Here is a 22,752-nt window from a genome sequence, read left to right as displayed (position 1 = left end):
AGGTCACAGGTTGTTAAGGTCAAAGGCAGCTGGTGTTAAATAATGATAAATATTCAAAAAATTGTCTTGTTCGTATTAATTTGGCTCCTTCGGTTCTTTATTAGAAATATACGATTTATGATGCACTTTTCCTGCTCACCTCCGGCCATTCCTGTGACGATGGAGGCGATTCCTGACGGGCCGGTTCCTCTCAGCCCGTCGATGGTCATCTTCGACTGGCTGTTGATTCGCTGCTTCAGCTCGGCCTTCTCCGACTCCAGCTGGTCGATGTCGGCCTGCAGGGCGTCCATCGTCTCCTCGAACTCCCTGCAGAGAGGAGGACAACATCACACGGCTGCGGATTCAGGTCGTGAGTCTGAATCTGCAGTCAGAGGGTGTTTTTTCTTACTTCTCCTTCTTCTTCAGCAGCGTCTGAGCCTCGTCCAGCCGAGTCTGAATCTTTTCAACGCGTTCGTCCGCGTCTTTGGACGAACTGTCCAACTTCTTCTCCAGCAGACTGAGACGGACATTCGCCTCGCTGAGCTCCTCTCCCTGAAAACACACAAGTTTCACACTATAAACATTTCTTTAATCCGTCATTGTTACTCAGTCTGCAGATATTTTTCTTGATTGACGTGGTATTTTGAAGGGAATTTGGCTATTTATTAATTCTTTCTGATTTGTTTTTTTTTTACTTTTAGTCTCCATAAGGTGTCAGAGTGCATAAAACAGCATCAATATAGAACTTGTTTATTTAAAAAAGTGACAGAAGAGGATTCCCCACACCCTCTGACAGAGGTCCTAGCAAAGACCCTAATGTCCGAAAATCCTCGAAATATCATAAAATCGTGGAGACATCCTAAAATCCAAGATGTCTTAAAGGCCCCTGGCCTCCTGTTATTTTGCAGAATTGGTCCCCCAGCACAGTAATTTGAGCGTCCCTGCTCTGAGCTTCCGAAGTTTTAATCGGCCCCTAAAGAAAACAGTTTTAATCATGTTTGTGAAAAACTTGACTTTGAGCTGCATCTCAAATCAATCATCAGCTTTCAGCTTTCAGATGACGTATGTAGCTTCTGTGTGGTTTGTACTGTTGACCTGCTCCCACTAAACGTCCCCTGTCCCCATTAAAAGACAAAAAGGCTCTCTGGAGGGGAGCCGTTTTGTCTTCATTTGCCCAGATTTGACTTGATTTGCTGCATGTTTCAGCCGGTAAGCGTGTTAACGTACTTTGATCTTGAGAGACTTCTTCAGCTCTTTGATGACCGTCTCTCTGTCCTCCAGCTTCATCCCCAGACCCTCTGCGTCTGTGATTTCAGCCCGGAGAGCCGCCGCCCGCAGGTCCACCGGCGGCGGGTTCTGATCGATGACAACAGAGTGAATTTAAAACTTAAACTCTGATTCCTGCTGTCAAAAACAAAAACGTTTAAAAGAGTTTTGAAACAAGAAACCTCGTCGGGCTGAGTCACCTTGTTCTGAGGCCTCTCTGAGTCATACTCGCCCTCCTGCATGGCGGTGGCCATCTTGTTCATGGTTGCTATGACGATGCCACAGGACTGTCGCAGACACTCGTAGGGGTTGGCGCCCTGGGAGCCATAAATCTAAAAATGATCGTATGTTTATCAATAACCAGAGCAGTCACTGTCCTAACGGCAATATTTGGTGCAATATTACGACCACAGCGATCCTCTGTGCAATTATTCAAAAATTCCTCCAACTCTTCGATGCATGTTATATGTAACATGCGACACATAATATGCATATTTTTAGTTTTATTCTTACTCATGTATATCTCTGGTGTTCACTGCAGCATTGCACATATATTAATATTTTTATATTTTTTACTTGCGTACTAGTTTTATACTTTGTGTTGCAGCACATTTTACACATTTAGCACATTATATATTATCATCTAAATATTCACATACTAGTGCTAATTGTTTATGTTTATGTAATTTTACAAACTTTACTCACGCAGCATATTACATGCACTTTTTAAAAAAATATTTACATACTAGTGTTAATTGCCTGTTTGTGTATTTATTTACATTTAGATTTTTTTACATACTCAGCATATTTTACTTACTTTTATATTTAAATATTTTCATACTCATGCTAGTTGTTTACTATAACTGTGTTTTTGTACTTTATATTTTATTTGGCAGAACTACGGTAAATACAATATTTCCGAGGAACATGTGAAGGCAACATAAAATCCACTTTTACTGTCTTTCTTTTAACTGTATTTCACCTTTATTTATTTTATTTTTTTACTTATTTATTCAGCTACACACTTACATGTATCTGTTTTTGTGAGTGAATACATATAAGTACAATAGTATTAGTAGTATCCTTAACTTTGGGCAACTAAACTAAAATAAGATCAAATAAACTACACTAAAAATAAAATAAAATAGAATAAAGTAAGTTTCTGAGGCTGTGATATTCATATATTTCTTTTTGTTGTTCACAGTTATGTTTTTTGTGTGATTTCTCTTATTCAGATAAACTGAGGTACGATGGCGTATACCTGCTCTCCCGCCTTGAACGCCACGTCCTCCAGTTTGACGGCGGACAGACCCTCCTGCTCTCCGAGAGGCGACATCATCTGAGCTCCGGCCGCCGCCACTTCCTGCAGAACCGCCACCACCCAGGTCAGGTGTTTCCTGCAGTCAGAGAGGGTGTCGGACACCTGCGGGACAAAGGTCACCGTGACTTCAATCATCACAACAAATGAGTGCATTTATCTGGAAGTCTGGATGATCGTTAAAAAATCAAATTAACTAAAATTTAATTAATTAAAATTAGTTTCATACTTTCATATTTTATTAATAACTTTACCAAGAGGTAGACTTCTTTATTTTCTTTATTTAAAAATTTTATTTTTCTCTGTTATATGTTTTATTTTGGTTAGGGTTTTTTTGTATCATATATTATCAATAACTTAACCAAGAGGCGGACTGTTTTTTCTTTCTTTTTTAATTTTTTTTTTCCTTTGTTATGTGTTTTTGTATTTGTTTTTTTTTGTCTGATTATTTCTTTTTTTCATAAATCACTGTTGCCTTGAAGACAAGTCAAAAAGCTGTCACCCAGCCAAGTTTATATATATATGTATATATATATATATTTGGTTGCCATGGTTACCTGCTGTCCGAAGTTGAGCGCTGCTGGGATGCCCGGCGCATCGGTTCCCGGCATCCTGCGGCGAATCTTCTTGCAGAACTGTCGGATGTCGCTGCAGGACGTCTCCAGGTCCTTCAGCAGCACGGCGAGGTCGGCCTTCTCCTGACCGGCGTGCAGGAACGCCCGCAGGCGACCGACCTCCACCGCCATGCAGTCCAAGGCACTCTGGGTAAACTGCACGTGCACAACACAGGTGAGAGGTTTAACTGGTGAAGACACATCTGACGACACAGCTAGATTTAACGTTCATAACCCCTTTAATCCCTCAAAACCTGGACTGACATCAGTGCAGACACCTTTCGGTTTTAAACCTTTGAAATGTGAGCAAATAGTTTTGATTTCTTTTAAAAAAATATGGAAAAAAGCACTAAAAAAAGAAGAAAGAAAAAAGAAAAAGATGACAAGAAAATAACCAGAAAATGTGCTTAAGAGAGAAAGAATCATGAGAAAATTATCAAATGAATAGGGAAAAATATCAAGAAAACTAAATTTACTATTATTATGTTTATCATTTTAAAATGATTACAGAAAAAATACACATTATTTATTTTTATTTGTCACTTTTTACTGGTCATTTCCTGTTTTCCTCTTTTACTTGTTTTGATAATTTCAGTAAATTTTCTTGTAACTTTTTACTAATTTCTTGTTAATATTTGTGTCATTATGTGTTACGTTGCTCATTCAGTTTTTCAATTTTTTTGGAAGAAATCAAGCAAATTTGGTTTTAAAATGTGAACACACATTCTGGATTTGGAAGAAGAAGAAGCGACATCCAAAGTTATAATCTACAGGTAAGAAACGTGACTTTTTCTCCACAAATCCTGAGACACGGAGGAAACAAAACAGAATGAACCAAAACAAATACATTTAAAAAAATATGTATCTGTGGTCAATTTCTTTTTGCTTTTACTTTTTTTTCCTATACCAATGTGATTTTTGTATGCAAAGTTATGTGAGACCTACTGTCAATTGTAAACTTAATAAATGTTCAAAAAATATATAAATCAAAGGTTGACATGGTTTACGGTGTAATTTGTCCATGATATTTGTCATAAACTGTATTTATATGACAAAATTCTAATAAATGACTTGGTTTTAGAGGATAAGGTGAGATGAGGATCGAGGCTCCTCTCGCCTGTCGCTGACGTCTGTACTCACTCTGATGTGATCGGCCAGCTGCATGGTGCAGTCCTCGTTCTGATCGACCAGGTGGATGCTGTACAGGTGCTGTGGAGCGACACACACGCCATGAAAAACACAGAGACACACCAATATACACTTTAAAATATTTATCCCAGGCAAAGCTGATTTTTTTATGGGAAAAACTGACAAATATTTATTCAGAAAAATAAAAACGGCAGCTAAGAAAAACATCTGTAGACATTAGTTGCTTTTTTTCAAATATTTAAACATCCTCATGTGTTTGACCATTTATTTTGCTTTATGTTTTTCATTGTCTGTAAATGTTACTTTTTTTGAGTGTCGGCTTGTTTGTAAAATCATTTCTCTGTTTTCTTTTTTACATGTTCGAAATAAATCCTCTTCAAAAAACATAATAACTTTATGTGTGTGTGTGTGTGTGTGTGTGTGTTTACCTGATAGTATTTAATGGCCTTGGTGAGCAGCTCCACGTTGACCGTCTCGTCCAGCTGGTCTTTGTGCAGCAGGTCGATGAGGAAATCCAGAGAACGCTCGTGGACGCTCATCTCCGGGTACAGAAAGCCGATCTTCTTATAGACGTCCACACTGCACTGAGCCAGAGCCCTGACACACACACACACACACACAGAGAAGTTGTATTTATCTTATATCAACATAAAATCACACACAAAAAAGAACAAATGGTATGAGTGTGATGTGGCAGAAAAATCCAAGAATTCACGTCCCAACAGGGTTTTGAACCAGGGACCATCTTGCTGTGAGGCCACAGGGCTAACCACAACGCCACTGTGCTGCCCTTAGATAACTTCAGTTTAAGATTTTCTATGTGTGGCTTCCAACAGAGTTTATGATCTATAAATCACTCTCAAATGTTGTTCCACTGTTTTTAATAAATCTTAAATAACTCTTTTTATATGTTATAAATTCCAGCATATTTGAATACTGTAAAAATATCATTTAAATTAAGTATAAATAACTTGTGAACCTTGTGGAACACCACAACTTAAGATATAAAAAAAAATAATTTGTAGAAGCACTGTAAAATATAATCACACACATAAACTGCACGAAAGCAGAGCGGTTTCCCAAAAAGACAAGACTGAGTTCACAGATTTGGATGAAAAACAAAAATGCAGATTAAGTGAAGATTTTTCAGTCATCTCTCAGAGTCTCCTACTGTAAACCTTTGATTTGGGTGAGACGTACTGCTCGTATTTATGCAGCGTGGCCTGCAGCAGACTGAGCGAGTAGACCAAACCGCCGGCGAAGCTCAGCTGCTCCCCGACGGCGCCCTTCAGCCCCGCTCGCTCCACGCAGGTCTCGTTCAGGTCGAACTTCTCCTGGGCCTGTTTGCTGATCAGCTCGGCCTGCAGACACACAAACAGGACGTTCAGCGTCACATAGAGATACAGTAAATTAGGCAGCAAAGACGGCGCGCGGTGTTTACCTTGCAGATGAGTCTGGGGATGAGCAGCAGCACCAGGATGCAGTCGTGGTCTCCGCCGTGACGAAGGAACGACTCGGGCATAAAGGAGGTCAGAAGAGAAACGTGTCTGTTGGCCTGACCCACCTCCATCTTCCTCAGCTCCATCTCAATGGCCTGAAAACACACACACACACACACACACATACAACATAAAATACACATTTTTAACTCTTTTGCAGATATATTACATGCAGATCCTAAAGCTCAGGGACTGTTTACCAGATTTGGCATATTGAGAAAATGCATGCTATTTCCACAAGGTGCACTGTCGCAATCAATCTTACTGCAAATTATTGACAAATCACAGGCTGTGATAATAAAAAAAACATCTACCTAGCATGTAATGCATTGAAATAATATTTTTTTCTTGTCTTTTTTCATCTAAAAACAGTGATATTATGACAAAAACGTAGCACTTAAAAGGTTAAAAATCTGAAAATTAAAGGATATTTATGATTAGGACTGATGATGGTTAAAAAAATAAACTCACTGAAAGAAGAAAATAATATTAATATATATTTTGTTAAGCCTGATTTTCTAAAGCTTGATTTTGAAAAGCACATTTTGTCTGCAAAACAGTATGAGTGTGAGTATTTGACACTGCACAAAAAATAATGCATAAAAATCAATTTTGCTGCTAATCATTGATATATCCTAGGTTGTGATAATCAAAAAATAATAATGTTCTTAGCATTTAGTGTATAAAATAAAAAATATTTTTTGTTTTCTTTTTTAAATCTAAAATCATAGTGGCATCATGACAAATACCTGGCATTAAAAGGGTTAAAATTCTAAAACTATGATTAGGACTGATGTTGGTTATAAAATTAACTCAATGAAAGAAGAAAAAAATATCAATGTATATTTTTTAAAGATTTTGAAAAGTGCATTTTATGTGCAGAGCGACACGAGTGTGTGTGATATTAAAGCGAGTGTCAAAACATAAAATGTGCAAAATTAAGACTTTTCAACCCTATAAACCCAAAGAAAAGCCAATCTAAACTCTGAAAAAAGACATCTGAAACACATTTAATGTTATCACACCAAGAAAAGCTGCTCATTTTCCAGACCAAAGAGCTGTTATCGTCTCTGACCTTGGCGTAGGCCTTCGTCTCCGCAAACTTAATCTTGAAGTCAAACATCTCTGCAGGCGGCTGCTGCTGCAGCTCCGCTGAGGCCTCCTGCTGGCTGGTCAGCTCTCTGTTCACCTCCTGCAGACACACACACACACACACACACACACACACACACACACACACACACACACAGAGGGCATCAGAAACACGTATGATGTAGGGATCAACAGATTATCGGGCTGCCCAATTACTGGAGCTGATATTTTGCATTTTGCAGAGTTTATCTTAATGATCGCCGATAAAATTAATTAAAAAGTGCAAAGAAAGTGTCATCATGAGAGAAACTTTTACTTTGTAAAACCTCAGGGAGCTGTTTTTATTCATTGATTTTGTCTTTAAATTTTCATCGAACTTTATTTAAAAAGTTCCTGGAAACTTGCGGTATGTGATGTTGACGGTTTCAGTTTTGATTAAACATTTGCTGAAGGCATTTAAACAGAGCTTTATGCTGGAGTTTGTTATATTCCAAATTCTAAATACTAACAAAGATTTTAATTTTTACTGTAAATGCATATCGATTCCAAATATATCAGTCTCATTAACTACTAATAATCAGTATCGGCCCTGAAAAAACAATATCGGGTGACCCCGAGTTTGATCACACTTTGTCCGTACCTGCAGGTGAGCTGTGAGCTCTCGGTATTTCTTGATGGTCTGCTGGTAATCAGCGACTGTCTCCTGCGCAGCTTCCACACGTTTCTCAGCCTCTCGGACTCTCGCGGCGCCCAGATCCAACATCTCCCTCAGCTCCAGCTCCGTCTCTCTGGCGTTCTCCTGCAGTTCGTCGTTCATCTCGTTTATAGCTTCCTGAAGGACGGACGCAGCAAATAAGGTCAGTCTCTTACTGGAAAACCACGACCAAAATTTGTTATGTTTTCTTGTTTTTTTAGATTTTGAGAAACTGTCCCTGTGGTGTTTTTTAACTTCATCACTGGAGATCAGCTGATTTTGTTGAGTTTCTGTAGGTGACTCCACTGGAGCTGAGGAAAAAAGGTAACACCTGCACACTTACTCCATGCCACACAAGTTAATTATTATTTACTTATTTTTATAAAAAAAAACTGCAAAGCTAAAAACCTATCTCCTCCCACATTTTTTGCTCAGCTGACACCAAACTTGCTACAGGGCAAGCTTAAAGTGCATTAAAATGTTTGACTGTAAACAGTGTAAAGATATACTAATTCTTGCTAAATACATCGTCAAGGTTAATAAAAAATAGAGAAAATTTTGCCGTCATGTTAGATAAAGTGTGTAATATTTCAGAATTCTATTTAAAAAAATGAATTTTTGACAGCATTTTGAATTCTGCCCTTATGTAAACTATTGCAGTCTTTGGGAAAACGGCATCTTTAAACATCAGTTTTTCACTTATGGAGCAAATCAATCTTCGTAAAAACAAATAATCTACATCTCTGTGCTGTCTAGATGAAGTGTGCAGACTCAGAATTAGTCTTGATGAGTGAATTTTTGGCAGCAGTTTGAAATCTGCCTTTCCATGCACAGACAGCTGATATCCTGCCCCCTGCTGGTCGGCTCAGTCACAGTGTGAAGCGTCTCTGGTTTCTCTCTTTGCATGAAGCTCACTGGGATACTGACTTGCTCTTGGTGTCTGAGGTTGCGAGCTCAAGCCTCACGTGATGCAGAATGCAAATTCTTAAAAGAAGTTTTTAATTGTCTTTCAATTTGTCTGCTGTTTGCTGCTAAAAATGTCCAACCCATTGCTGTACAGCTGCTATAATTTTCTACTTTATTATTCTGTAAGCAAATATATAAATTTAAAAAAACATTAAGGAACAGCTTGGATGTAGGGATTTTTTTCTATTGCATTGCAGAGCTATTCAACAGTGATGCATATACATTGGATGGATTTTTTTTAAAATATGGAGTACCTGAAGTGTGCACTGTGCAGCTGTATTATCCAGGGAAATAGATGTATTAGATCAGGACTCAGTATTGACAGACACCCTGTATTTAAACTATTTTATTTAACATTTCTACTGCATATTGCATATCACGTTGTTTTGTTAAAAAAAAAGGGGGGAAAAAGGGAAAGAGATGTATTAGATCGGGACTCTGTATTGACAGATACTCAGGATTAAATGACTCAGATTGGGACCGGGGACAGAAAAAATCATGATTGGGACATCGCTAACTGTTAGTGATTACTTTAAGTGATTACTTTTGCCCGAGACAATGACAGAGCGGTCAGATTTCTTCCGTATTTGTTCTGATGGAGGTCAATGGATGCAAGAGGTGGATAAATACAGCAATGACTGCAGTAACAACAAACACCAGAGGGCTGCATGTTAATGACTCTGGTCCATATATCAATAATGAAATGAGTCAGCAAACTGTGGCACTTTAATTTTCTCTGACCTCCTACGGTCCTATTAATACACACAGGGAGGCCGAGCAGCAAAGTGAGGACTTTGGAAATGCTCGAGTCTCTAGCTGTTGTAGATTCTTTTTAGGAACAAACTGAATTCATGTAACTTAACACTGAGGAGCTGTTTGACACATTGTACAAACTTTTCATTCTTAATTTTTTGGTAATTTTAGCTGTGTTCATGCATATGGCATACATTTTGGCAAGATTGTGTATTTTTGTTTAATCTGCAATTTTCCAGCTCAGCTCCTACATTAAGTCTAAAATACACTGTGGAAACTAAATAGTTACATTCAGACTGTTCAGGTCAAAAATGCTCCATTGAAACCCATTCAAACTGACATTTTTGATCCCACAGCCATCAGAGCAGAAAAACAGGACTTGTATTATTTCTGGGTGTCATTCTGGGCTTTTGACTTGGAATTTGTCATTTTGACTATTTTCCACCTGATGAGGTCATTTTGACCATATTTGGCATATGGAGGAAATACATGCTTTTTCCACTAGGTGACCTGTCACAGTCAATGTTGTTGCTATTCATATCTTATTTGCATGTAGTATTTTGAAAATAATTCATTTTTTGTTTGTTTTTTTTTCATTTAAAAACATAGTGGTATAATGACAAAAACCTGGCATTTAAAGCATTACATTTCTGAAAATTAATGAATATTTGATATTTCTGATTAGGACTGATTTTGGTTAAATAATCACTCACAGAAAGTAGAAAATCATATTAATGTATAACATTTTTTTAAGCTTGATTTAGAAAAGCGCATTTTGTGTGTAGAGCGATACGAGTGTGTGTAACATTAAAGTGTGTCCTAAAGGGTTAATCTCATATTAGATTTAATCTAGTGCTGTGTTTGACTCACCAGGTCGGTGACTGTCTCTCTCATCTCCCTGACTTTCTCCTCCAGGTCCAAGTTCCTCTCCGTCAGAGTCTCCACCATCTCCTCCGCCCCCAACGCTGCATCCACCTGAAACAAAACAAATCATCATCATCATCATCATCATCATCATCATCATCATCATCATCAACATCAATCTCCTGGAAAACACTCAAGTAAACATCTCCTCAGAAAAGCTTCTGATCCTGGCAGCCGACAGACTGATTTATGTCCCTGCAGCGGCGTGATATAAAACACCGACCTGCTCTTTGAGCTCGTCGATGGTCTTTTCTGCCACCGTCATCTCCTCCTGCAGTTTTTCTTTCTGGCCTCTCAGAGTGTCCAGTTCCACGTTCTTCTTCTCCATCTGCTTCTGCAACTTCACATGCTCCTGCTTCTCTGACGCCGACAGGTCGCGCATCCTGACACATGAGAAAAAAAACCCAGATTAACATCTGGATCAAGAAGAATCATCCAATCTTTTATTCATCCAGCCAGTTCAACCGAGAAGCACATAGCCACAGCATCATGTGACCTATAAAAGTAAAAAAAAAGGGTTTTCATTGCAATTCTGCCAAATGTCTTTTTAGAATCACCTGAAATACCACCTCATGTGAGCGTAAAAACTTTTTTGCGATAAATGGAAGTTTTTTAAAACACTGATGTGTTTACATTAGGCATATTTTATATTTGCTTTCAATTTGCACCATTTGAGGGTTTATGGAAACCCGCCTAGTGAGCTTGACCTTCAACTACCAAAATCTAAACAGTTCAATATTGAGTCCAAGTGGACATTTGTGCCAAATCTGAAGAAACTCCCTCAAGGCCTTCTTGAGATATTGCATTCGTGAAAATTGGACAGATGTATTGGTCTCTCGCAATGGCGGGTATTTTGTTGGAAGACCTCGCAGGAGCAAGGCAGTTTGAAAAATTGCCCCAGTCAGAACAGGCTGTTGGACATGTCCCCGCTGGAGCAAACTGTCGGACACTTCCGCGCTAGAGTGGCTATCGGACATGTCCGTGCTGAAGTGGACTGTTGGACATGTCCGTGCTGAAGTGGACTGTTGGACATGTCCGCGCTGGAGCGGGCTGTCGGACATGTCCACGTGCCATTGTGAGATGTCCCAATTAAATACCTTTTTAGTCAGTCTCGGATCAGATGTCCTCACACGTCTGTTCCAGAGCTGAAGTAATTGACATTTATGTCTGATGTTTGGACATCATAAAAGACAGCACACTCTCGGCCTGGTCTTTGTCGTTAAGATTGTGAGTCTGTTTTGTTCGTGTGGAGCGTTTACGTTGTATATTTTTTTTAAACTTCACATGAAATCATATTTCAACAAAGGAAACATCTGTATTAAGAACTATGTTGATTTTTTTAGTTTTCTCCCTTAACTTATTGTCAACCTTAACAACACTGAAATAAAGACTGTCTTTCCCTCCAGGTGAAGAGTCCACCTACCTGACCAGTGCCTCCTTCAGTCTCCCGTTCTGCTCCTCCAGCTGTTTCACATGGTAACTGGAGGCCGCACCGTCCGAACCTGTGAGGACGAGACACCCAAAAAAACTGAGCTCCGCAGTATCTGCTGAAATATAATCTTAATTTATGCCACCAAATGACACTTGAGGAGAATTGATGCTGCTGAGTGTTTTTGCCAAAACAGAGGACGAGGAGTTTTAATTAAACAAATGGCGCAGTTTCCTCTGGTCACTGTGAGCGCTGCGAGCTGCAGCGTTAAATAAAATAAACTATAGCTTCTATAAATCAGCCACCACCGTGCTGCACTCAGAGGTCACTGATGAGCGATGAACAGTCTAATCACGTTGTGGGCCAACATTTCTGCTCCTGCACTTCTTGATAATAACAAAACACGATAATAACTCATCCATATTTGATGCAACCTTGAAGTTTTGTATTTCAGGATTCCTGTGAGAGCAGCTCAGTCAGAAATATGATTATTTTGTTTTGTTTCCTTCTGCGCAGAGAACTTTAGGCATTTTCTATATTTGGCTTTTTTTTAATAGCTGACAGTAGTTTAGTTTATTTCTGATACTGTGTCAAAAATCTTCAGGCTTTATAGGGTTAACGTGTTACACAGTGCAATGCTCTGTTGTAAATACAAATAAAAAGAAAATAATCCAATCACTGCAAACAGCGAAAAGCCAATTATAACAAAAAGGCGGTTGTAATAAAACATGTTTTTATCTGTGCGTTTCAGCCGCACCTTTCTCCTCGATCTCATGCTTGAGGATCTCCAGGTCCATGGTGAGCTCGTCCACTTTCTCCTTCAGGGAGTCGACCTCCAGCTGCAGAGACTCCGCCCTCTCCTCAGCCATCTCCTTATCCAGAGTCGCCATCTCGATCGCATCCGCCGTGTCCGACATCTCCTCCACGTAACGCTCCTTCGCCTCCTGAGCCTCTTTTGCCTCCTACAAACAGAATATTGTGCAGAATAAGTAAGGGACAATTATTTAAATAGTCAACAATCTTTACAGCCAGCGAGGACATTTTTCACATCATGCGTTTTATTTTTTCAGTTCATTACTCACTTGTGCCTTTAAATTAAGTTCAATCTGGAAAAAGCACTTAAAAGTAGTTATTCTGTTGAATATGTTCAAATATATATTAATGATAATTATATATATATTTTAAGAATTTACCTGGCCTTTAAAGAATAATTTTCCAATTTACCATTGTCTAAGCAAAAAAAATGTGTAAAGAAACTAAAAGTAAAAAAAAAAATTTAAAAATTGAAAAAAATCCTTTTATGTTTTCTAGACATTTTATCTTTGAATTTTTAAATTTTCCTCTTTTTTTAAAAAAAAACCCCAAAAACCTCACTTTCAGGTCATTTTCTTGTCACCTTTTACTTATTTCTTGTAATTTGTGGGAAATTTCTTGCTATGTTGCTTTTTAAAAAAATTGATGATGATACAGGTTTTAAAGGGTTAAGACAGCCATTAAATATCTATCTTCACTTCTACTCTTCTTCTGTTGCCTCTTACCCTCTTGGCCTCCTTGAGCTGTTTCTGCAGCTCGGCCTGCTGCTCCTGCATCTTGGTCTTCCACTCCTGCAGCTGCTCCAGCTGGATCTTGTGCTTCTCCAGCTCCTTCAGCTTGGCCTTGTCCTCCGTCCGCTTCATCTTCAGGGTCTCCAGCTTCTCCTCCAGGTCCTTCACCTGACCGCGCAGCGCCTCCTCCTCCTGGACGAAGACGGCGAAACAGAAGACGGGAGGGCGACGAAAAGATGAGAGGATAGAAAGGCAGATATTTAAAAATAAAGGACAGACAGGAAGAGGAGAGATTTAATTAGTAATCACAGGTATTCATATGTTCCAGTGTTTGTTTGTTTTTTGTTTTCTCCTCCCAAACCTCTTTATGGTGTGGTGAAATGACAAAACAAGACATCACCTTATATTAACATCCAACCCTCACATTTCAGCACCCAAAAAGTAATTAAAGCAAAAATAACTAAAATAAAATGATACATTAAAAATAAATATATTAATAATAATAATAAAAAAAGCAAAATAAAGATTAACAGGGAAGAAAAGGGAGAAAAACACGATAGGAGAGATAGCCAAGATGCTTACTCTTGTAAGAAATTAGATGCAGTGAGAGTCAGATGGGGTCCAGACAGTTAACTGCATTTATTAATCACATATTTTAAAACAGCAAAATCACTGTAGGAAACAAAAGGTGGCTCCATTAATTCAGTTTTTTCTTTAATTGTTTCACTTCTCCTCAAGCAGCCGATCAGGTGTAAAGCTTATACTCCAACTACTTTCATCTTTTTATGTGTTAGGAAGTTTTAATTTCACGTGCCATGCAGAGATTTCACCTGTGGAGATGAGAAATTCAGCGTCAACACACAAACACATGCCTCGTCAGGCGGGAAACACTTACAGTACGTGCTCATACACACACATTACCACACGCCACTTAACAGCAGGAGATCTCAAATTAATCCTGCAATAGAGAAACCAGCCTGTGAACGGAGACGGAGCCACCTCAAACACCAATCACAGAAGTCACACCAGCTCGTTAAAATGTTAGTGAGAGAAAACACACTTCAATATTGGGTGCAAAAAAAGAAACATCACATAATGCCGCATGACTGCACCTGTGTTTCCATAGTGACATCCTCCTGAGGGAATGAAATAATCAGCCTGATTATGTCAGCCTTAAAATTAAACACCAGACGACAGCTGACTTTTACCAAATGTTACAATGATAGTTTGTGACATTTAACTAAAATTATAGTACATCTTCTTTCTTTCTATTCAACATGTGCACAGCTAACAAATAACGAGACAAATGAGCAACTTTAAAGGTGCAACATTTGAATGTCTTAATCACGCTAAATAGACTGTGTGATCCAGAGCTAATCACTTTAGCCATTACTGCTTTGTCTCATTGCAACAAAGAAGAATAAAATTCATCAGCTAATGTAAAAACACGTCCTCTTTATCTGCAGTTAGACATTTTTAAATCTGCTGCACAAAACAAAAAATCCTGCCTTGAAGTGTCTGTTCATCATGAACAAGAATCTTACAAATCATCACATCAGAGCAAAAGCAGAAGACAATTGTCCACGATTAAAAGACACGCAGAAGTATTTATTCAAATAAATATTAGTAAAGTGGATGAATCTGAGTGGTGACCCTCAAAGCTCAATCCTGGGCCCACTTTGCTTTGACTGCTATGTTTTAGCATTTGGTGATGCTACAAATAAATAATCACACCTATGCAGATGATATCCTGCTGTATATCCCTGAATCTGCAGGTAGGTTTTGTCCAATTAACACCTTTGTTAAATGCATTCATATTATAATGTATGAATGACTCGACAATTCACATCTCAAAACAAAGAAACTCTTTTAAAAGACATCTTACGTCATAAAGACCCATTTAAGACAAACTAACTGACTGACTGACTTTTTTAAAGCACTTTTTGTTACCTCTATGGGGCACTTAAATTTTAACATTTATGCACGCTTTCATAAATTACCTTGTGTGTTCTTGTTTGTCATATATTTTAGTACTTATTTTATTTCAGAGGTCCTGTGAGTGTGCAGGTGTACCTCTCTGCACCCGATATTGGTCAACTCTTAAGATAATTTATAATGTTTAATCTATTTAAATTTTGGAATACATAAACCTGCAATAAAATAGTAGATTTGAAAAATTAATTTTAAAAAAGCTAGGAAAATATAAAAAAAGTAAAGATAGTCATAATTATCATTATTATCCATTTTATTAATAACTACCATTTTTTAGTGCTTTTTTTAAGGCCATTATCTTGTTTTTTTGTTTGTTTATTTATTTTTAATTGCTTTTCAAAATCTTCAGGTAATTCTCTTGTATATTTGACAAATATTTTGCAAATTTCTGGTCATTTCTTTATAAGTTGCTCGGCACTTTCTTCCCGTGTTTTTGAAAAAAGTTCATTTGAGACATTTTGAGACAATTTGCTCAGGTTTAAAAGGGTTAAATGAGAAATTATTAGTTAGATAACCATCAGTCTGCAGTAGACTCTTAACCCGTGCAGGATTTACCCTACCACACACCCAGTGCATGCTGGGATACTTTCCAGCCACCTGTGACGATGAGGAGGATGAACTCTTTAGAAAATTAATGGATGGATTATATAAGCAAAAGATTGGTGCCACATTATGAATTATATCCATTTATTTAGCGTATTCCCCTTTTATTAGAATTTCTGCTGTGCTTCTTTTATGTTTGCTGTATGTATTTTTTATTACACCTTTACAGCCTTTAGCTCATTTCAGATTTTTTTTCATATGACATTAATACAAACTGACAACTGTGTCAAAATTCCAGTTTATTTAGAGGAGCAATGTCACGTCTGATTTAACTCCCACACCTCAGCTCCTGAAACTTATGCACTGGGTGCTAAGACGTCTTTGATCTTGTTGGCACGACGTGCACGGCGTTACAAAACCCCAGAATCATGAGCCATCCTTCTGAAACCAGATTACGACACCTAGATTAAAGAGCGAAATGTTTCCTCATAGCTGGCACCTGTGCCGTCTGTAAAACCAATAAAACCTAAATGCAGAGACTGGAGAGTGTTTCCTCAGAGTCTGGTGGATTCACTTCTGCTGCATTTATCTGATGTCTGAAGGTCGGAGTTTCAGCGTTTGGAAGTTTTTATTCTGACTTCATTGTGTTCACGGAAGATACAAAGAAGATGGGTTGCATTTTAATGCTAAGAGCGTTTAGCTTATTATATAATAGCTGATTCCACTTTATGTATATATTTATATATTATATTTACATATATTTTTATATTAAATCTAAGTCACTCTTCATGGACAGCAGCTAACATTAATACCATATGACACTTTACATGTGATCAAAAATCGATATTTAACACCTGAATTAATAAAAAAGTTTCCTACCATTGACCAAACACTGACTTTTGCCTGCCAGGTTTATATATTTATGACTCTTTGACTTTTGTGTTAGAAAATTACATAGTTATCTATATGTTGTTATCAGTGTTAATACACTTGCCTGGCATGCTTCATCGTTAAAAGTTCGCTTGCTTGCTGCAGCTAATAGATGCATAAACCAAAATGTGAAACTACTAAAAGTAAATGATAGCTACTAGGAACAAAATTATCAAATGTTTAATTTTTAATGTCAGTTTTTGACATTGTTTCCATGCTTTTGGTGCCCTGAAATTCCAACTTTTTAGGGCCTTTCATGTGTTCATACCTTGTAAAAGCGATGTTTCCGAGGAGCACATGAAGGCAGCATTAGTCACGCTGACAAGCTGCTTTTCATTACTTCCACTACAGCGAGATGTTTTGTTTGTTTGTTTTAATTCTTTATTTTTCTGGACGGCCGTTTATGGTTCAGAACATAAATCAAAACACAGTTTAATATCCCCTGCTGTTTAGATTTTCCAAAATTTAAGAACTTTTTACAATTTGGGAGAGACAAAGTAAACGTTTAAACATTAGTTTAAAGGAATTTCAGGAGGAGTCAGAATATAACAACATAAAAGGGTAATTTACTCCATACCACCACAAAAACAGGCCATAAAGGTGTAAAATATTTCCCCCACACGATCCAAAAATGGTCTGTAGTCCATAACTGACCTTGCTGGGGACCGGGGCCGGAGGGTTTCCGGGGCAGTGGAGGGTGGGGATGACCGGAGCAGCCAGAGGGGTCTGCGCCGGCGTGCTGGGCTCGCTGCTGCTCATCTCCCCGGCAGAGGCCGAGGCCGAGCCGGACGCAGCCCCCTTTCCCCCTGCAGGCCGGGTGGGCTGCTGAGGAAACCAAGAGGAGCAAATAATGAGAAAAACGAGAAAAAGAGTTCAATGAAAATCTCAGCGGGTATAAAAGGCCGTGTGAAGATGTTCTAATGGCCATAGTGGAGGTCTCTCACTGAGCGTGTTCACCTGCACATAGCAGCCTGATTTTTACCTTATTCAGGACGTTTACATTTATTTTACAGTGAAGAAATCTGGCTGTCCCCAAATTAATTATGCCCCAAAGCTCTGGAACAAACTGCCTACAGATATCAGAGAAGCCACCTCGCTCAATATTTTTAAAAGAAAATTAAAAACGCATCTTTTCACTTTAGCCTTTTAACTGGCACCGCTGCAGCTCTTTAAAATGCTGTATTTTCCTTCATTTTATGGATTTTATCTCCAATCTTATGTTGTGCATTCTGTGCATTCAACTTTTATCCTTATGTTATTTTACTTTTACTGGTATTATCAAGTGGATTCTTTATATTATGTGAAGATGCATTCTATGAATTCTGTTCTGATCTTAACTTATTTTTACATGCAGGTTTTTTGATTTTGTCTATGTCTCTCGGTGCATGTAATTTCGTTGTTTTAAAGCACGTTGGGCTGCATTTTTTTTTTTGCATTCAGTGTTTCATTGAGAAGGCGGCACGGTGGCGTCGTGGTTAGCACTGTTGCCTCACATCAAGAGGGTCCCTGGTTCAAAACCCGGTTGGAGCGGGGTTCGGTCCGGGCAGGGACCCTTCTGTTTGCATGTTCTCCCCGTGTCTGCGCGGGTTCTCTTCAGGGTTGATTGGTGACTCTAAATTGTCCTTAGGTGTGACTGTGAGCGTGTATGGTGGACCTCCATGATGGCCACAGACCTGACACAAATACAAAACTGCAGCAGAAAAATGCTCAAAAATAAAAAATGATTAAAAATACACAAAAAACAAAATTAGAAACCAAACAAAGCAATTAATATGCTTAAAACTGCGCTGAAAAGCAACAGTAACTTCACCCGCTACACCAGAAAATACAACCAATTAGTGTAATGAATACATGAACAACTGGTGGAGACAAGAAACTGTATTTGTGTCGTAAATATAAACGTGACGAAGACGTCAAAATGGACGAAAAAAAGACAAAGAGCAAAGTGTGAATCTATGTTATACTAAGTAGAAAAATATTGGTGCTTTTGACCAAATAATGAAAATAAAATGGATTGTGAAGCATGTCTGGTGGATGTGTTAGCACTGTTTTCTCAGCAACACACACACACACACACACACACACACACGCACACACACGCACGCACACACACACACACACACGCACACGCACAAACACACGCACGCACACGCACACGCACACACACACACACACACACACACACACAGACTGACAGATGAAACGCCCCGCAGACTCTGAGGACCAAGCTCACCTTGGGCCTTCTGGCCGTGGTCTGAGGAGGAGAGGAAGAGGAGGTGGGAAAGGTCAAAGGTCAGCAGAGGCGGCGAGAAGGTGGAGAGGAGGGACGGGAAGGAAACAAACAGCCAGGGTTAGTGATTCAGGGCAAAGTTCATGTTAAACTTCTGAAACCTGGAGCAACATCACTTTTCTTGTGCTGGTTTTAGGCGCCTTTAACAAGTATTTAACCCTTTTGGCTCTGAGCAAACTGGTGAGATTTCTTTCAAAAACATGGAAAAAAGGCAACAAGCAACTTGGTAAGAAATGTTTCTGCAAGAATTAGTAGATTTAGAAAAAGTTAGGGGAAAAAAACTATTTTTATAATTAAAACGATTAAATATTTAACATTATGTTACAAAATGAATAATTTTTTAAGGACTTTTTACCAAGTCTTTTTTCATTATTTATTTAATATTATTTTCTTTTTTTGTGCGTGTGCAAATTTCCAGGTACTTTTCTTATACTTTTTACCAATATCTTACTAATTTTTTAGCAAGACATTTCTTCTTTAGTTGGTCATTGACTTCCTGTCCATGTTTTTGGCAGACATCTCACCAATTTGCTCAGGTTTCAAAGAGTTAAACTGGAAATCACAGACAAAAGGACAAGATGGGTGCATGAAACGGACAATAAAAACCTCCCGAAAAGAACCACAATGGATCCATTATCCTGCAGCCTCCCTACAGATCTCGGCTCTGCCTCGTCTCTCCTGTCCTCGCTCGTCTCCCGGGCCTCATCTCTTCCACCCACGTGACCGAAAACCTCAGCGGCAGCACGGACACTGTGTCTGGTACGGCCGCTGTGACCTAAATGGCTGCATTGTGTCTCAGGGGGACGGAAAGGGAACCCAGTTCTGTTGTCTGCGGTAAAAGCTCGTTATCCGGCTACATGATATGTTTCAGACACGCAGAGGAATTGTCTGTTCTGCAGACCTGAGTTACGCTGTTTTAGCAATACAAGAACATTTATAAAAGTATGCAAATAAATATAATAAATAATATAAACATTAACCCCTTTAGGTCCCGCTCTGATATTACACACGCTCGTACCTCTCTGCAGACAAAATGCACTTTTCAAAATCAAGCTTTAAAAATTATTATACATTAATATTATTTTCTGCTGTCATTGAGTTATTTTTTAACCAACATCAGTCCTCATCATAAATATCAAATATATAATTTTCAGAATTTTTACCCTTTAAATGCCAGGTTTTTGTCATGATGCCACTATGTTTTTAGATGAATAAATAAATAAATAATTTTCAACATACGACATGCAAAGTAAATTTTTTTTAAGTTAAGTTTATTTATTTATTTTTACTATCACAGCCTGGGATATGTCCAAGATTACCAGCAAATGGAACACTAAACTAAAAAAAAAACAAAGTTTTTTTTTTTTTTTTTTAAATAAAATATATAAAAATTTTACATTTGCAATTATGGTCACTTTAAATAGAGTTCTCTGATTTTTTTCCTTAGCATTTAAAAAAATATATATTATAATTTTCTAAATCTTGAATCTAAATTTCTTGTAATTTTTGGTACATGTCTTGTTGGAAAGCTCAAATAAAATTAAAAAGTGGATAAAAGTGGTGGCAAAAAACAAGTTAGTCTCTTATCAAATTTGATGAAATATGATGAAAATGTGTCTGAATTTGGGTTTCAAAGTTGATTCCTGATCTTGGAAAAGGGAGTTGACAAAAAAAAACTTAAACCTAAACCTAAAACACAAAAACTCAGTGAGTTTTTAATGAATTTATTTTTGTTTAGAAGTCTGAAATAACGCCTGCAGTTAACACAACCTGAAGAGACTTTCAGGTTTTGTTTTATGGCATAAAATCCGTCAGTAAAAACCCCACCGTGAACTCTGAAGCTTTTATGTGTCTTAAAAAAGGTGGTTGCTAACAAGTGACTACAGAAGTCATCCCAAAAAAAGCAGACAGTTTATACATGACCAAAACTTGTTTTTCTAGGTTTATATCTGTATTTAATCTACTTTTTGGTCCTTTTTGGCTTCTGTGTTTGTTTTTTCACTTGAATTCACTTTAGTAGGATCTCCTGATGTATCTGTGACTCACAGAGAGATTTTAGAGATAAAGCTACTGAGCCCTATGAGGCTGATCTGTTTGGACCTCGACATAATGTGATAAAAAGAGAAATTTTTAAAAAGGGACACTGAGGAGAGTAAATGTTTTTTATGATTATTGCAGGTCTTTAGTTCTCTAAACACAGTGTAACCCCGGTCTGTGCAGACATTTCTATCTGATCTGAAGTCACTCTCTTCTCTTCTAACGCTCACTTCACCTCCTTCTGTCTTTTTCTGCACACTGATTCTCTCTCTTCTCTCTCAGATTGGGCACCGCCGTCGCTTTGGCTAGTTATCGTTCTTTATTGGATTAGAGCCGGACCATTCAGCAGAAATCAGCCCGAGTTAACAGCTGTACCAAATAAAGAGCTGACAGCCCTCTTAAGCCACGGTGTCGTGCTGTAGGTACGAGAACAAGCTGTGCTGAAATCACATCAGCCTGTCTGCTACATCTGCAAGAGTGAAATCATTCGAATCAAATCGACGTGGTAAAAACACTGAAATGTTTCTGCAGGAAATTAAAGGTAAAAGCTTGCAACTCAAGTCAAAAAGCCTCTGCACACACATGAAATAATCCTGCAAAAAATCAACTAAAAGAGCACAACCAAGCTGCAGGTCCACACTCAGGAAATCACTGGAGAGGGAAAGAAATTAAAGGGCAATTCCGCTCAAAACGAAATGAGGAAAAAAACTTCCAAGCATGACCTTTACAGGAGCTCCGCCAACAAAACAAATGCATGGTGACAACAACAACATCCCAACAGATAATCAGATGGAGTTCTGTACCTTCCGGGGTGCAGGAGTCTGTCTCATCATATTGGCAAGAGAAGAAGACACACACAGTCACCGAGAAACACACACACACGCGCACACACACACACACACACACAGAGAGGAAGGTGATAAAACAGGTAAAGATGCTCGATCCACAGAGACAGACAGACAGCTGAAGCAGACAGACAGACAGGCAGCCACTCAGGCCGGGAAGCTGCAGTGGTGCAAATGGCCGCAGCGATTTTTTCCCAGGCTCCCCCTCCCTTCCTCCTCCGTCCTCCTGCTTTCGTCCTCCTTTCTGTCCTCCCTCTCAGCTTCTCTCATAATCCATTCGCCGGAGTCCTCCCTTTCCTCTCTGCTCTGATTACGACTCGGACATCTTGCTGCCGAGAGCCTCCGACCCGCTACTGTTCACAGGAGACGCCTCGCCTCCCCCCTAACTTCCCCCCTCCTGTCTCCGTCCCCCCCTCTCTCACTCCGCTTATTGTGATTTGTCAGCCAATGCCCGGCTCCTGCATTACATCACTGTGCAGCCTCCTCCCTCCCTCCCTCCCTCCCTCCCTGCTGCTCCTCCAGCCCACTCATCACCACAGACAGACATGGAGGAGGAGGAGGAGGAGGAGGAGGGGGGAGGCAGGGATGGATGGGTGAGGCGATGTGTGACTGGGGGACAGACAGAGGAGAGGATGTGAGACAGAGGAGGGCGGCGCTGTAAACGGAGGTGAGAGGAGAAAATGAGCAGCAACGCTGATGCAAGCCTCTCTTGTCTCCTAGCAACACTGGCAGAGCCCTCCCCATTAAAACCAGGCTGACAAAAACAACGAGGGCGCCTGATCACCATCACAAATTATTTCAGCTGTATATGCCATTTTTTTAATTTACTTACTATCATTTTTATTACTTTTTATTTTATTTTAATTTTATTATTTTTTCTTATTTTAT

At 38.8% G+C, this 22,752-nt stretch overlaps 1 protein-coding gene across 8 annotated transcripts in view; it reads right to left on the bottom strand.

Annotated features, from left to right (window-relative positions):
- Nucleotides 1-22,752, bottom strand: part of dctn1b (dynactin 1b) — an 86,423-nt gene that overhangs the window by 38,114 nt on the left and 25,557 nt on the right. For 5 of the 8 annotated variants that reach the window (XM_088087837.1, XM_088087838.1, XM_088087833.1 and 2 more), the window contains exons 6-26: nucleotides 21,823-21,840; nucleotides 18,926-18,946; nucleotides 17,347-17,517; nucleotides 14,340-14,363; nucleotides 13,222-13,419; nucleotides 12,441-12,645; nucleotides 11,678-11,756; nucleotides 10,478-10,637; nucleotides 10,201-10,305; nucleotides 7,558-7,749; nucleotides 6,901-7,017; nucleotides 5,768-5,920; nucleotides 5,527-5,687; nucleotides 4,755-4,923; nucleotides 4,318-4,386; nucleotides 3,121-3,333; nucleotides 2,507-2,668; nucleotides 1,446-1,577; nucleotides 1,207-1,335; nucleotides 389-531; nucleotides 140-306 (exon numbers count right to left, since the gene is read on the bottom strand). In XM_088087837.1, coding sequence (XP_087943963.1) covers nucleotides 140-306; nucleotides 389-531; nucleotides 1,207-1,335; nucleotides 1,446-1,577; nucleotides 2,507-2,668; nucleotides 3,121-3,333; nucleotides 4,318-4,386; nucleotides 4,755-4,923; nucleotides 5,527-5,687; nucleotides 5,768-5,920; nucleotides 6,901-7,017; nucleotides 7,558-7,749; nucleotides 10,201-10,305; nucleotides 10,478-10,637; nucleotides 11,678-11,756; nucleotides 12,441-12,645; nucleotides 13,222-13,419; nucleotides 14,340-14,363; nucleotides 17,347-17,517; nucleotides 18,926-18,946; nucleotides 21,823-21,840 — 2,788 coding nt within the window. The remainder of the gene's footprint in view (nucleotides 1-139; nucleotides 307-388; nucleotides 532-1,206; nucleotides 1,336-1,445; nucleotides 1,578-2,506; nucleotides 2,669-3,120; nucleotides 3,334-4,317; nucleotides 4,387-4,754; nucleotides 4,924-5,526; nucleotides 5,688-5,767; nucleotides 5,921-6,900; nucleotides 7,018-7,557; nucleotides 7,750-10,200; nucleotides 10,306-10,477; nucleotides 10,638-11,677; nucleotides 11,757-12,440; nucleotides 12,646-13,221; nucleotides 13,420-14,339; nucleotides 14,364-17,346; nucleotides 17,518-18,925; nucleotides 18,947-21,822; nucleotides 21,841-22,752) is intronic. The other 3 variants (XM_088087835.1, XM_088087839.1, XM_088087840.1) reach the window with 3 other exon arrangements.

This window comes from Plectropomus leopardus, chromosome 14 (genome assembly GCF_026936395.1).
Source record: "Plectropomus leopardus strain MGB_pleo_1.0 chromosome 14, ASM2693639v1, whole genome shotgun sequence".
In the NCBI taxonomy this organism is placed as follows: Eukaryota; Metazoa; Chordata; class Actinopteri; order Perciformes; family Serranidae; genus Plectropomus; species Plectropomus leopardus.
This window is presented reverse-complemented; position numbering and strand designations above follow the sequence as displayed.